The sequence below is a fragment of the Sturnus vulgaris genome, chromosome 13 (genome assembly GCF_052056855.1).
Source record: "Sturnus vulgaris isolate bStuVul1 chromosome 13, bStuVul1.hap1, whole genome shotgun sequence".
NCBI lineage: Eukaryota > Metazoa > Chordata > Aves > Passeriformes > Sturnidae > Sturnus > Sturnus vulgaris.
In genome coordinates this window covers 18,977,534-18,990,366 of record NC_142255.1, presented here as the reverse complement: position 1 = coordinate 18,990,366, position 12,833 = coordinate 18,977,534, and the positions used below count along the sequence as shown (strand labels likewise).

General features: G+C 40.3%; 1 protein-coding gene across 1 annotated transcript; it reads left to right on the top strand.

Moving 5' to 3' along the window:
* The first annotated feature begins 3,710 nt into the window (after positions 1-3,710).
* Positions 3,711-12,387, top strand: LCTL (lactase like). Its single transcript, XM_014874544.2, has 13 exons — positions 3,711-3,834; positions 4,774-4,934; positions 6,358-6,445; positions 6,681-6,790; positions 7,065-7,193; positions 7,656-7,751; positions 8,418-8,472; positions 8,554-8,715; positions 9,271-9,545; positions 9,837-9,963; positions 10,387-10,586; positions 11,119-11,182; positions 12,272-12,387. Exons 1-13 carry the CDS (start codon positions 3,711-3,713, stop codon positions 12,385-12,387), a joined length of 1,707 nt encoding a protein of 568 aa, XP_014730030.2.
* The last annotated feature ends 446 nt before the right edge of the window (positions 12,388-12,833 follow it).

Below are 12,833 nucleotides of genomic sequence, written 5' to 3'. Positions count from 1 at the left end.
TCCCTGTGTGAGATCCAGGCAGCTTCTCATGGAGAGAGGGGTGATCTGTCAGTCTGCTCCCCCTGCCAGCTCTCTGAACAGTCCCAGCCCCTCCTGGCACACCAAAGCCTTTGTTCTTGGGGTGTTTTTAGGTGTAATTATGATTTAACGAGGAATGAGTAATGCCCACCCTTAATCATCACAACTCTGGCATGGTTCAGCACTGTGGTGATTCTGGTTCCCTGCCCCTCCCGGTTCTGCAGGAGATAAAAAGTGCCAAACGCCAAAAGAAGTGATAAAAACGTGCCTTCAGCACCCAAGTCCCCTGCAGCAGGAGCTGTGTAAACAGCGCTGCCCTTCCTGTGCATCACAGCTGCAGAAGCTGCTGGATTTCCAAGGATCATCCCCTCTGTCCCTGAAAATAGTCCCTCCTGAGGAGCAGGAGGGCAGGCGAGTGTACAGAGAGACCTGCAGGGATGAACAAGGAGCTCCTGCTGATATTCCTGCTCTCATTTCAGCGCACTCTTTACTTCTGAGATCTCTGTAAGATCTCTGAGATCTCTGTTCTGAGAGGCTCTGTAAGAAGTGCAATGTTGTTATTTATTTTATGCTACCAGGCAACATTCTCAGTTATGAAATTGGCCACGCGAGGGCACCAGCACCGCTCAGGGAAAAAAAAAAAAAAAAAAAAAAAAAAAAAAAAAAAAAAAAAAAAAAATGAAAAAAGAAGGATAAAAAAGACAAAACTGAGTAGCCAAAAGAATAAATAGGAGTTTGTTTACAAACTGTACAGCTGCAAAAGCACAGGATAGCAAGGTCTGGACAGGAGTCACCCACCCAGAGCATCCAGCAGCTGCAGGGGTGCACAGCAGGGAGGAGGAAACCCCCCAGCACCAAAAGCCAAGGGAGCTGAGCTGCTCGGGCTGCCCCTGCCGGGCTCCCCTTGCCCAGAGATGCTTTTCCTCAGCGTGGGTGTGGGAAAAGCTCCCACACTTTTGTTGTATTCGGTGCCCAGAGCCTCCCTCTGCCCTGGCTCAGGCTCTGGCACAGGGGCAGCAGTGACCTCCAGGCTCTTCCCCCTCTCCCTCAGCACAGAAAGGTTTTCTCACCTGAGAGCCAGGTGAGCAGAGATGTCTGAAATCACATTTTCAGCCCAGCAGTGGTTGCCTCGTTTTGTGCCTTTTCAATGGACATCATCTGGGAGAGGAACTGAATGTTACTCCAGAAGTAAAGGAAATGAGGAGTTGTAGCTTGAGCTGAACATCCAGACTGGGTGAGTTGCTTTTTCCACAAAGACATCACCCTAAAGAATTTCTTTAGAAAGAAAAGAAAAAGCAGGTGATTTTTCAAGCCTGCATCTGAATTATCTGATTTTAAATGATGCCACGTAAAAACAAAGCCCTTGGCCTCACCAAATCTGGCACTGAGTTCTCCCTGCCAAACACCATTCAGGACACAGACACTTGCACCAAGAGAAAAATCACAGAATTCACAATACCAGAATGCTTTGAGTTGGAAGGGACATTACAGATTACCTGAGTCCACCCCTGCCAAGGGCAGGGACACCTCCCACTGTCCCAGGCTGTTCCAAGCCCTGTCCAACCTGGCCTTGGATATTCAGGGATCCAGGGGCAGCCCCAGCTTCTCTGGGCACCCTGTGCCAGGACCTCACCATCCTCACAGAATTTCTTCCCAATATCTCACCTAAATTCCCCTTTCAGTTTGAACTCATCCTTGGCCCATCACTGCAATTCCTGATGAAAAATACCCTGTTCAAGAGCCGGTCCTGTATGAATGTATAGATGAGTGCAAAGCTAATTTTGCTTACACAGGAAAATCCTCATTGCTAACAGATTCCTGTGCTTAAGCTAAAGCTCGTCCTGCAGCATTGACTGTGGATACAAAAGGATTGTTCTTTTTTGTTTTGACTGTAAGTGAACAAAATGCTGTTTGCAACTAGATGTTTCTCCCGAGGTTTTGTGATAGCCTGGATTAATTCCATGCAATTATTCTGGGAAAGTAAATTTATTCTGAATGCCCTGGTTGGTTTGTGGCAGTTGAGAGGAATCTCCCAGATAGGACACATCTGTTGTGAAGAACACCAGGTAAGGCAGGAATGGGGGGAAATTAAAATAACTCCAGCTACAATCAGGGTCACAGCTGCCAGACAAGGGGGTGAAAAGGGTTTTTTACAGGATCATCCTTACAGTCTGAACTTATTAAACCTTTTTGTACTGTTTGAAAAGCTGTTTCTTCTACTGTGTTTGTAGAGGGACATGCCAGAAAACCAGAGCAATGAAGAGTTCCAAAATGCATGTATGAATTTGAAAAGTGTTTGACTGAATATTCCACAGCAAGCTGTGTATAAGATTGTTTTATTCAATAGAGGGTGCTGTAAAATCCTAAAGTGTTTTATTGTGCTTGAGCAGTTCTTGAGGTACTGAAATTATTTCTAGTTTCACTACTAAGAATAATCAATCCAAAAGTGACAGAGCCCATGGAACATTTCCTGTTCTCCTGGCTCCTTTTCCTGGGACTGTTGGTCAGTGCTAATGAGAAGATGAAGAGCAATACAAAATTTAAATTTACTGACTAAGCCAGAGTGTTACTGGAAATGTCTAAGTTAAACTCACATGTATTTGCAACTTTTTATATTCAAAATAAAAGCAATTCTAGAGTATTTAGACCTGATTTAAAGTGTTTGTAGTTTGCTACAAGTTTTTATAACCCTGTAATCTAAATGCTCCCATTTGGAATCCCAAGGTGGAGATATTTTTAATTTAGGACTAAAGCCTTTAATGCTGAAATAGTTACATTTTCTCAAGCCAGCTGTGCAGTTCCTGTGTTAATTAGGAGATATGGGATGATCATTAATAAGCAGAGGAACAAGAGGTCTTTGTGGTTGTACATTTTTTACATGTTCTGAGAAGGGGGTCAGTCCTTTGCCTTTTGTTTTTTGCCAAATTTGGGACTTCATTTTGGTGAGGAGCCAACCTGCAAAGCAGCTCAGGTACTCCAATGCAAAACACGATTATTTCAAATATTTGTTCTGCTTTTCCTCATGGTCCAACCCCATCTTCAGATTCACCAACAGATGCTCAGGAATGTAAAACATCCTTTGGGGACTGTATCAGTTTGGGGAAAACAGTGCTTTTCTAAAAAAAGCCCTTCTAAAACTTAATTTAACTCAGCTAAAATGTGTCTCTCTAATAGTTTAACTTGATGTCAAAGTCTAAAATTGATGCTAGGACTGGTTAAAAAGGACAACATCAAGATAAAAGCTACAATTAATTAAAACTGCAATAATTGCAAATATTATTTTCCTTTTCAACTTCCACAGGGCTTGTTGCCTGGACAGGTGGGAAGCAGCATAATCACTTCTTTCTTGTCATGTTTAGAGGGTTTTACTTACTAATATCTGTGGGAGAGTTTAAAATTCAGAACTAAACAGGTACCAACAAAGAGACCTCTAGGATAAAGATAAATAACATTATAGAAAATATGTGGCTTCTAATAATTCTAATTTTGCACCTCAATCTTCCCTCATTTTCCCCACCCTGCCAAAAGTTTAACTGCTCCTTCCACTCAGCCCAAGCTTTCAGCCTTCACTTATACTTCCCATCCAGCAGAAAAAAAATCAACTTTTTCCTTTTGACCCCCAAAGCAATTTGAGGAGCAGCAAGGCCTGACAGAGCTCTTGTGTTTTCCCTGGCAGAGAGCAGCTGCTGGGGATGAGGAGGCACATCCTGAGGTGCTGGGCTGTGCTGGTGGCACTGCTGGGACTGAGCGTGACCGAGGATTTCCCGTGGACCAAGAACAACCCAGGCTCCTTCTACTACGGCACTTTCCCAGCTGGTACCTTCCGAGCCCAGCTGGTTTGGGTGTTGGAATGTTCTAGATGTGCTCCTGTGTGTTTGCACAAACACAAAAGGTTTTTCCTTGTACTTCCAGGGAAATGGCAAGAACAGAAATGGAGGTGGCTGCAGAATGCAGGAACATTTTGGAATACAGGGATGCACACGGCCCTGCATTCCACAGATCAACAGGAAACACAGAGCAAAGGCTCACACGTTAACAATTCCTATCCACATCTCCCTGATTCAAATGCAGGGGAGCAAGTCACACCTGAGAACTCTCCTCTTTTTTATAAATTACCTACAATTAATGGAATAAACTAAAATACACTTTGTTACGCAGCTACTTTAAGAAATTAGTGAGATAACTGCACTGGGTTTGTTTCAAACTGTTCACTATTATCCAATCCACTCTTCAGTATGGATTTATGAACCTTATCCTTTTTTCATATTTGAACACATTTCATCCAAGCAAAAGCAAAAAAACGATTGGTTTTCATGCTCAAGGTTTTAAGTCATTTATGATATGGTATTTTGTGTAGCAATAGGAAAATAATCCAGAATATTTCTGTGTATTTTACATAACATCTAAACTTGAAATTGCTAAAACTACCATGGACACCAGGGGGAGAAATGATGTAGAAACCTCATTTGTATTTTTCAGGAAGACATTTCTGCCACACTATCAATGCTCTACCTCATCTCTGTAACACCCAGATTTTACAGGTTTAATAAATGAAAGGATTCAATTCCTTTTTCATTACATCAGAACAGGACACCTCCAGTTCATTACCCATTTTCAGACCTATTTAGGCACAGATAAATTTTGAATGTAAAAACCTCATCCTCTCCAGCACTGCTTACTTTCACTGTCAGTTCCTTTCTCCCATGAACATTTAGCAGGAAAATGTTTCAAAAACTCTCCTGTTTTTACCTTCAGGTTTCTTGTGGGGTGTTGGAAGTTCTGCCTACCAGACAGAAGGGGCCTGGGACAAGGATGGGAAGGGACCAAGCATCTGGGATGTTTTCACTCACAGGAAAGGGAAAGTGGTCAGGAATGAGACGGGAGATTCTGCCTGTGATGGCTACTACAAAGTCAAGGTATTGCTCAAGAGGAATTAATTACAACTCTGCAAATGTTCTGGGGCCATTCCTTGATCCTGGTTTCCCATTTTGAAGGATCAGCTTTAGCTGCTCTAAAGGCTTATTTAACTTAAGAATCCAAGGGCTGATATTTTTAATCAGTACAGTAAAATCTCCTTTCCTTATAATCTCATTGAACCAATAATCCCAGTGTTTCCCAAATACATCTCAGCTTTTCAGGATTTTTGTGTCCAAAAAATATTCTAGATGTTGTAGGAAGTCCAAATGCTTAGTTAGAAATACAATAAACACATCTGAGCTTTAATTAAAATTAACTTTGTGTGTGTGTGTGCATGTATGAGATTTTCTGTGTATTTTTAAGAGGCTCTAAAATTCAATGTGGATGTTCCCCATTTTTTGAAAGGATAACAAACAAATAATCAATGCAGATCTGTTCACATGTTTCCAAAACTAATACCATCAAAACCAATTTTCAAATTACTGTGCTGGAGAAAAGACAGATACACAGCAAGAGGAATTCAAATGACTGTGAGAAGCCAAGGTTACATCACTGGAATTGCAACTAATTTAATAAAATTTATATTTCACTGAGGTTTCTCCACATACATGAAGTCCAAGGGAGAACCAGAGGTCTCAGCAAGAACTAAGAGAAAAGAAACTAATTATGCCTTACTCTTCTGAAATGGGAAAATGGAAGAGGTTTCATTTGAGCTCTCAAACCAGCAGAAGTTTGAAAGAACAGCTTAAAAAATTATCTTAGAGAAGCTGGGACTCTGAGCCCCACTGGGCTGTGGCACCAGAAGAGACAATTTGGATTTGTGTTTAGAAAGACTTTCTAAAACCTGCTTGTATTTGTCCAGCTACCAGGTCCTCTTTGTATCAGAGCACTCTGCTTTGATCATCAGAATTCTCTTTGCATTGGCACAAATACCACCAATTTCTCATTTCATTGAACACTAAAGAAATACAATTTCTTAGCAAAAGAACATATATTCATATGGGATTTAGGGAGTGCTCTCATTCCAGTATAAGACAGTAAAGGAAAGTCCAAGTAATTATGTTTTTGAGCCTGAGCTGAAATGTTTGAGGTCAAGATTTACAGGCTTCTATCATTTTTTAATACAAATTTTGACATAAATATAATTGTGTTGCAAATCCTCAGCTCGTTTTTCTGTAGTGCAAACTTTCAGTCTCCACAGTTACACAAAAACATTTCAGTTCTTTGGACTGTCAAAAAAAAAAAAAGTGGTTAAAGGCTTCAAGTAGAACAAGCCATCAAAGATCAGAAAATAACAGATGGAACCCTCTTTTGTGCAAATCTTTCATAGATTTTCTACATTCAGAATTATTTAAGGCAGATGAGGAACTGAAGTTATTCTGCTTGGCCTTAGGATGTGTTAATTGGATTTTCTTCTCACAGGATGATATTCAGTTACTGAAGGAGCTGAAGGTGAATCATTACCTCTTGTCCATCTCATGGCCAAGGATTATGCCCACAGGCATCAAAGGTAAGCACAATTCCACCAGTTCTTCCCAATATTCTTATCTGTAAGGAATTTTACTCTTGATTAACCCACAGTTCTTCAACATTCCTGTTAAAGAGATTTCTGTTTGTGTGCACTTAACCATCACAGAATTCCCAACATTGTAATGTAAAATTCCTTAGTTAAGATTTTTAGATTTCTGTTCTTGCAGTTATTTGGGAACCAATGCAGGCAATTCCTTGTCTGTGTTTTTCATCAGCTGAGCAACTGAATGAGAAGGGAATACAATTCTACAATGACACAATTAACAGTCTTCTGGAAAACAACATCACCCCTATTGTGAGCCTCTACCACTGGGATCTGCCACAGGTCAGACAATATTTAAATTAGTGAAACACCCCAAATAAAGCCTTCTGATAAAAATAATTTCCTAAGATTAAGAACCAAGAGTACTTAAAAAACTAGAGAAGCCTGCATGATTTTAAGAACTTGTAAATATTTCCTATTCATTTGCATTTTATATGCATTGAAGTCTTGAAAATCTCTGAGCTAGAAATAGAAATTGAATGAAATAGAAGTCTTTTTTAAGCAGCAGATGACCCTCAAGTACAATTAGTGACTCTTGAAATTCTTATTTCCGAAGGTTCTCCAAGAAAAGTATGGTGGCTGGCAGAATATAAGCATGATTAATTATTTTAACGATTATGCAAATCTGTGTTTTGAGAAGTTTGGAGATCGTGTGAAACACTGGATTACGTTCAGCAATCCTTGGGTAAGTCACCAATGCTTTCCTTCCACACACTCCCATTGCATTGTTCTGTTCCCAAAATTCTGTGCAAGTGACACTAGAGGAGAGCAGGTGAAAGAAATGGAGAGAGGGAAGGGGAAAGATTTAAACCATTCATCTTGGTGGCCAAAAAAATCTCAGCAGGCAGATTTTGCACAAGGGCAGTTTTAAGTTGTGAAATTCCAGGAAAATTTGGAAAACCCCTCAGCTGGAGAGACACGAGGAATTGGAAAGGCAGCTGTTATTTACCCTCCCCCATTCCTCAGCTCACCCCACTAACCCTGCTCCCAACAAACCACAGCTGGCCACCAGCCAGGCGGGAAACGGGAGCCAAGGGAGGGAAAAGGGGATTGGAGAGGGACAGCCCAGGCAGGAGAGTTTGGGATGCAGAGGATGGAGCACATTGGCCGGCTCTGGAGGCCGGGAACTGACTGTGGCTGTTTGCAGGCAGTGGCTGAGAAGGGCTATGAAACAGGAGAACACGCGCCAGGACTGAAGCTCGGCGGCTGCGGCGCCTACAAGGCTGCTCATCACATCATTAAAGTAAAAAACCTCCTGTAATTGTGCTTGAAATTATGTGTCAATTAAGGATTTTTATCAGATTGCACTCTTTAAATAGAAGTAGAGTTTCACAGCCATGTAATTTTCAAGTAGGACACTGAAATTATTATCTGGCTTTAAACCTCCAGTGCATAATCCAAGGCACTATCACTGTTGGGAGCTTGATTTAACACTTGCAACAATTTCAATTTTCCTTATATTATAAATGTCTCTTATGGTTTGTTTCAAGCTGGCTGAAAAAGAAAATATCCAGGTTAGTCTAGAAACAAGCAGCAACATCCTAGCCTGTTGAAATGAACCTGAATGTTGCCAGTGACTTCAGGAAGTCTCTGATAAAAATTAACTTTCATCTGCCTGAATAAATTAGGGAAAGGCATCCAAAGAGCAGAGCCATGGGACAGAACCCTGTCCTGAGGGCTGTGTGTCAGCTCCATGTGGATATCCTGGAATTTAGGGAAGGAATCTTTGCTTTTGTGATGTCTTACATGAAATGACAGTTTCTGTAACAAAAGAAATTCTGTGGTATTTTCAGACAGACCTCAGTGCAAAAAGTGCTCACCAGCTTTCTGTGGCGTAAGAGATGAAAATGTTGTGGTGTGCACTGCAAACGTGCACATGATTTATTCTATTTTTACATGATTTTTACAGACTCATGCCAAGGTTTGGCACTCCTACAACACCACCTGGCGCAGGGAGCAGAGAGGTAATCAGGATTTATTCTGTGATTGTGCTGCTGTTTCCATTAAAGGCTTCAAGAACTGCAGAATTGTCCCTTTGTTTTAAGGGATGGTTGGAATTTCCCTAACGAGTGGCTGGGGGGAACCTGTTGATCCACACAGCCAAACAGACAGAGATGCTGCTGAAAGGTACATCCAGTTCCACCTGGGATGGTTTGCAAACCCCATTTACAGAGGAGACTACCCAGAAGTTATGAAGAATTATGTAGGTAAGTCCCAGGAACTAGGACATGAATAGATCCACACTTGCAGCACATCACAAGGGAAGAACTCCTGGCCAGGTGTGTGCTTCAGTCAAGTGAGGCACAGGTGAGACAGCAAAGGAACCAAATGCCCCTGGGCAGTTTGGGGACACACCAGGACACTTTAAATTGCTTTTTCTCCCTGCATTGTACCCATCTCAATTCTCCAAACCAAAAGGATGAAAGATTATCTCCTCTTAAAAAGCCATTTAAGCTCAGGTGTTCTCGACATGAACACTAAATTTAGAAAACCATATTTGGCCCCAGCACAGGTGCTGAGATTTGCTGTGGCTGCCCCTGGATCCCCTGAAATGTCCAAGGCCAGGCTGGACACTGAGGCTTGGAGCAGCCTGGGACAGTGGAAGGTGTCCCTGCCCATGGCAGGGGGTGGAATGGGATGATCAAGTTCCCTTCCAACCCAAACCATCCAGGATTTTATGATTCTATGATTTATTGTTGATAAGATAAAGAAAACCAATTTCCATGCTCCTCAGAAGTTGTTTCCTATAATTATTTTGCTAGGTAGGAAGAGTGCCCAGCAGGGCCTGGGGACATCCAGGTTACCAACATTCTCAGTGCAAGAGAAAACCTATATTAAAGGCACCTCGGATTTCCTGGGAATTGGTCATTTCACCACTCGTTATGTTCTGCAGAAGAATTTTCCCTTCCTCCAAGTGTCCAGTTACCACACTGACCATGACCTGGCTGAACTGGTGGACCCCAACTGGCCAGCTCCAGGCCCTAAGTGGCTCTACTCTGTGCCCTGGGGGTTCAGAAGGTTACTCAACTTCATTAAGGTGAGTAAAGCTGATCTTTAATTTTAAAGGAAGCAAACAAAATGCCTGGTTTAGTTTTAGATTTTCAACAGTTCCAGCTATTGGTCTTGTCATAGTGGGAATTTTCTTTGTCAAAGAACCTGTAATTTCAGCTCAGAAAACTACAGGATTCAGTCATTTTAAAATAAACCCCGTAGTTAACTTAACTTAAATTCCTACTACACATTTGCTTTTAATGCACTTTGCTAATTCACATATTCTGTCAAAACAAAAGGATTTGATGTGAGCCAATTTAAACATTTCTATTTGCAGACCCAGTATGGGAACCCCCTGATTTATGTGACAGAGAATGGAGTGTCTGAAACACTGCAGTGCCCTCAGCTGTGTGATGAGTGGAGGATCCAGTACCTGAAGGGATACATCAACGAGATACTCAAAGGTCAATTAAAAACAGCTCTGTAGGATTTAACTTTTGGGGTGTTTTCACCTTCTGCTGATTTTTCACTTTGTCATTTCCATCACAGAAAAATAACTATTCACAAGTCAATATGGACAGCAAACCACTCTCAAATTTTCACCCAAATGTCAACCTAAGCAAACATATTAATACTAAAAAGTACAATAACCTGAGATTTAATACTGCAATAAATCAGTTTCCATTTGCAGAAAGAAGAAATTGCTATGCCCATAGAGCTCCAGTACTTTTAAGCTAAAGACAACAATTTCAAAGAATCTAAATTAATTTGTACATCATTTTTGTGTCCTCCTCCTCCATCTCTTCCTGCTATAAACCAAAACATTTACAGAACCGTATTTTAAGGACAAAACCCACCTTTATCAGTGATTTGTGTTCTGTTTCCAGCTCTCAATGATGGTGTAAATGTCAAAGGTTACACTGCCTGGTCACTGCTGGATAAATTTGAATGGAACAAAGGCTTCTCTGAAAGATTTGGGCTTTACCACATTGACTTCAAAAACAAGAATAAACCACGGTACCCAAAGGCATCTGTTGACTACTACAAAAAGATCATCAGTGCAAATGGATTCCCAAATCAAAGAGAGGTGATGGCAGCTGCTAATTTTGATTTTTTTTTTCTTTTTCTTTGATTTATGTGCACATATCACATTGAATTTCAGGAAACAACTTGTATGAATATGGTACAGAAGGGACACTTTGGTTCTGTAAATTAGGGATCTGTTTAATACAGAGATATTCAATCACTGAAAGTGGGAAACAGCCTCAATTACTGTCCCTAAAGCATTCCACAAATTCCAGCTGTTATTTAAAGCTGGACTTACTGATGCAATCAAAAATTCTCCATCAGAAGTTATTTAGAAGTGCTGTCAGATTTCTAGGCAGAAAACTCCACATATGTACTACCCTACTGGAAAATAACCTGAAATGTATTATGTGCTGTTAAAAATGTTATTAATTAACTCAGAGAAATACACTGCAATAAAACTCACAAAGAAACTTCCAGAAAATCATGTGTTGGTAGAATAAAGTGGTTTCAGGTTAATAGTAGGGACAGGGGAAGGAGCTGTGGGAGTGAGGAGGATGCTGGAGTCTCACAGAGCTGTCACCCTTTCCCAGGTGGAAAACTGGCATCAGAAGGCCATGGACACCTGCTCTGCCACACACCAACACCTTGCTGCAGGTAATGATGGCTCTGCTTTCTTCTAGAAAAGCAAATTCTGTAAAGTTCACATATTAAATTGCTCTCTGAATACTGCTAAAAGCTGTTTTCTTCCCAAAAGCCTTACAAGCCTCTAAAGAAAAATGTCTTTATTTACTGTCTCCAACTAAAAGCATTGTAGCTAAATGGATCAGCTGTGGATGTTACTGAAATACAGGAACTGGAAGAGCAACTTCAAACTGAGGTTGGGGATGACTTTAAGCATTCTCCTTAAAATAAAACTGCTGAATGCTTTTTCAAACACAAACCAAACCCTGACAAATCAAGACAACCCCACAAAAAATGTCTAAATGTTTGAATTTTATATCAAGTGGAACTATAAAAATACATAAAAGGACTAAGGACTGGCCTAAGATTAAATTTGGGCTCTGATGCTCCTGGTAACAAAGGAACTCCAACACAACCGATCCAGAACACCTAAAAAACCTTCTGGTGTAAATCAGAACCTTTCAGAATTCCTGGAGTAGGAATTAATAAAGAAAGATCAAATAATCATTATAGATTCTTACAAGAGAATGAACTAAATTCCACATGGTAGGAAACATCCCAGCACTCAGCCTAAATTAATCCTGCTCAGCCTCCACTTCCAAGTCATGTTCAGAATGAATGAACTGGGTTTACTGAACTCTTCCAGGCTTCTCTGTGGAATAAAGTTGTACAAAATAAAACCCATTCAATTTTTCAAACAGATACAGAACAATCATAAAAAGATTAGAGCTTTTCTTTCACCTTGGTGTGAGGGGAATAAAAATCAAAGGACCAGTAAAATATTGTTAATGCACTGCAGCTAATTCATAGCAAAGAGAATTCCTGCAGCCCTTTGAGCACTGGCATGTCTTCAGAAATTTAACTTGAAAAAAGAGAGGGAAAACTCTCATGGATTTGCTCCAGCTTTGGCAGATTTAGGAAATTCTGTTTGCTTGCTTTGCTGTTTAAGCCAATGTCAACATTTTTATGTTCAAAAAAAATCTTGATGTTAACTCTAAGTTAGGTATTACTGTACTCCAGAGGATTACATCTCTTACATATTCCTCATTTCTCAAATTTTAGATTCCCTGATTACTCACATGGAAATGGTGACAGAGATTGTTCTTCCTACAGTTTTCACACTCTGCATTCTCATCAGTATTGTCCTCCTCATATTCTACCTTCGAAACCACAGCTAAAATTGATGTTTGCACACATGTTCCAACCTACAACTGTTTTATCTGAGTGGTTAAAATTTACCACAGATGTCTCTTTTTATAGCCCTGTAATGAAGAATTATTTACCATTCCACCTAGAGCTTTTATAATTCTTCTATTCAATTCCCAAAACATCTTTTTGGTTTTACCAAAATACAAAATACATTCTCTTTCCACCAATTCTAAGTAGTAGATTTTACAATTCTTATTATTTTGGAGACTATAACACATTTTGTTCATCAGAAAAATAGTTAAGAGTAAAGTGATTCAAATCTTGCCAGTACAAATTTCAAGTGATTAAAAGCTGCTTGTAAATTCTGATTTCAGTCTGTTCATCAACAGCATTTTGATTACCATGTAATTGCTATTTGAAGAAAGAAATTATTTTAAAATGTAAAAGGACTTAAATATGAACTTATTCCTGTCTA

Excerpts from the sequence above, each read along its gene's own strand:
- LCTL (XM_014874544.2), top strand. The coding sequence starts at position 3,711 with ATGAGGAGGCACATCCTGAGGTGCTGGGCTGTGCTGGTGGCACTGCTG. Across the intron at positions 3,835-4,773 it reads CTACGGCACTTTCCCAGCTG|GTTTCTTGTGGGGTGTTGGA; the intron begins GTACCTTCCGAG and ends TTTTACCTTCAG. Across the intron at positions 6,791-7,064 it reads ACCACTGGGATCTGCCACAG|GTTCTCCAAGAAAAGTATGG; the intron begins GTCAGACAATAT and ends TTATTTCCGAAG.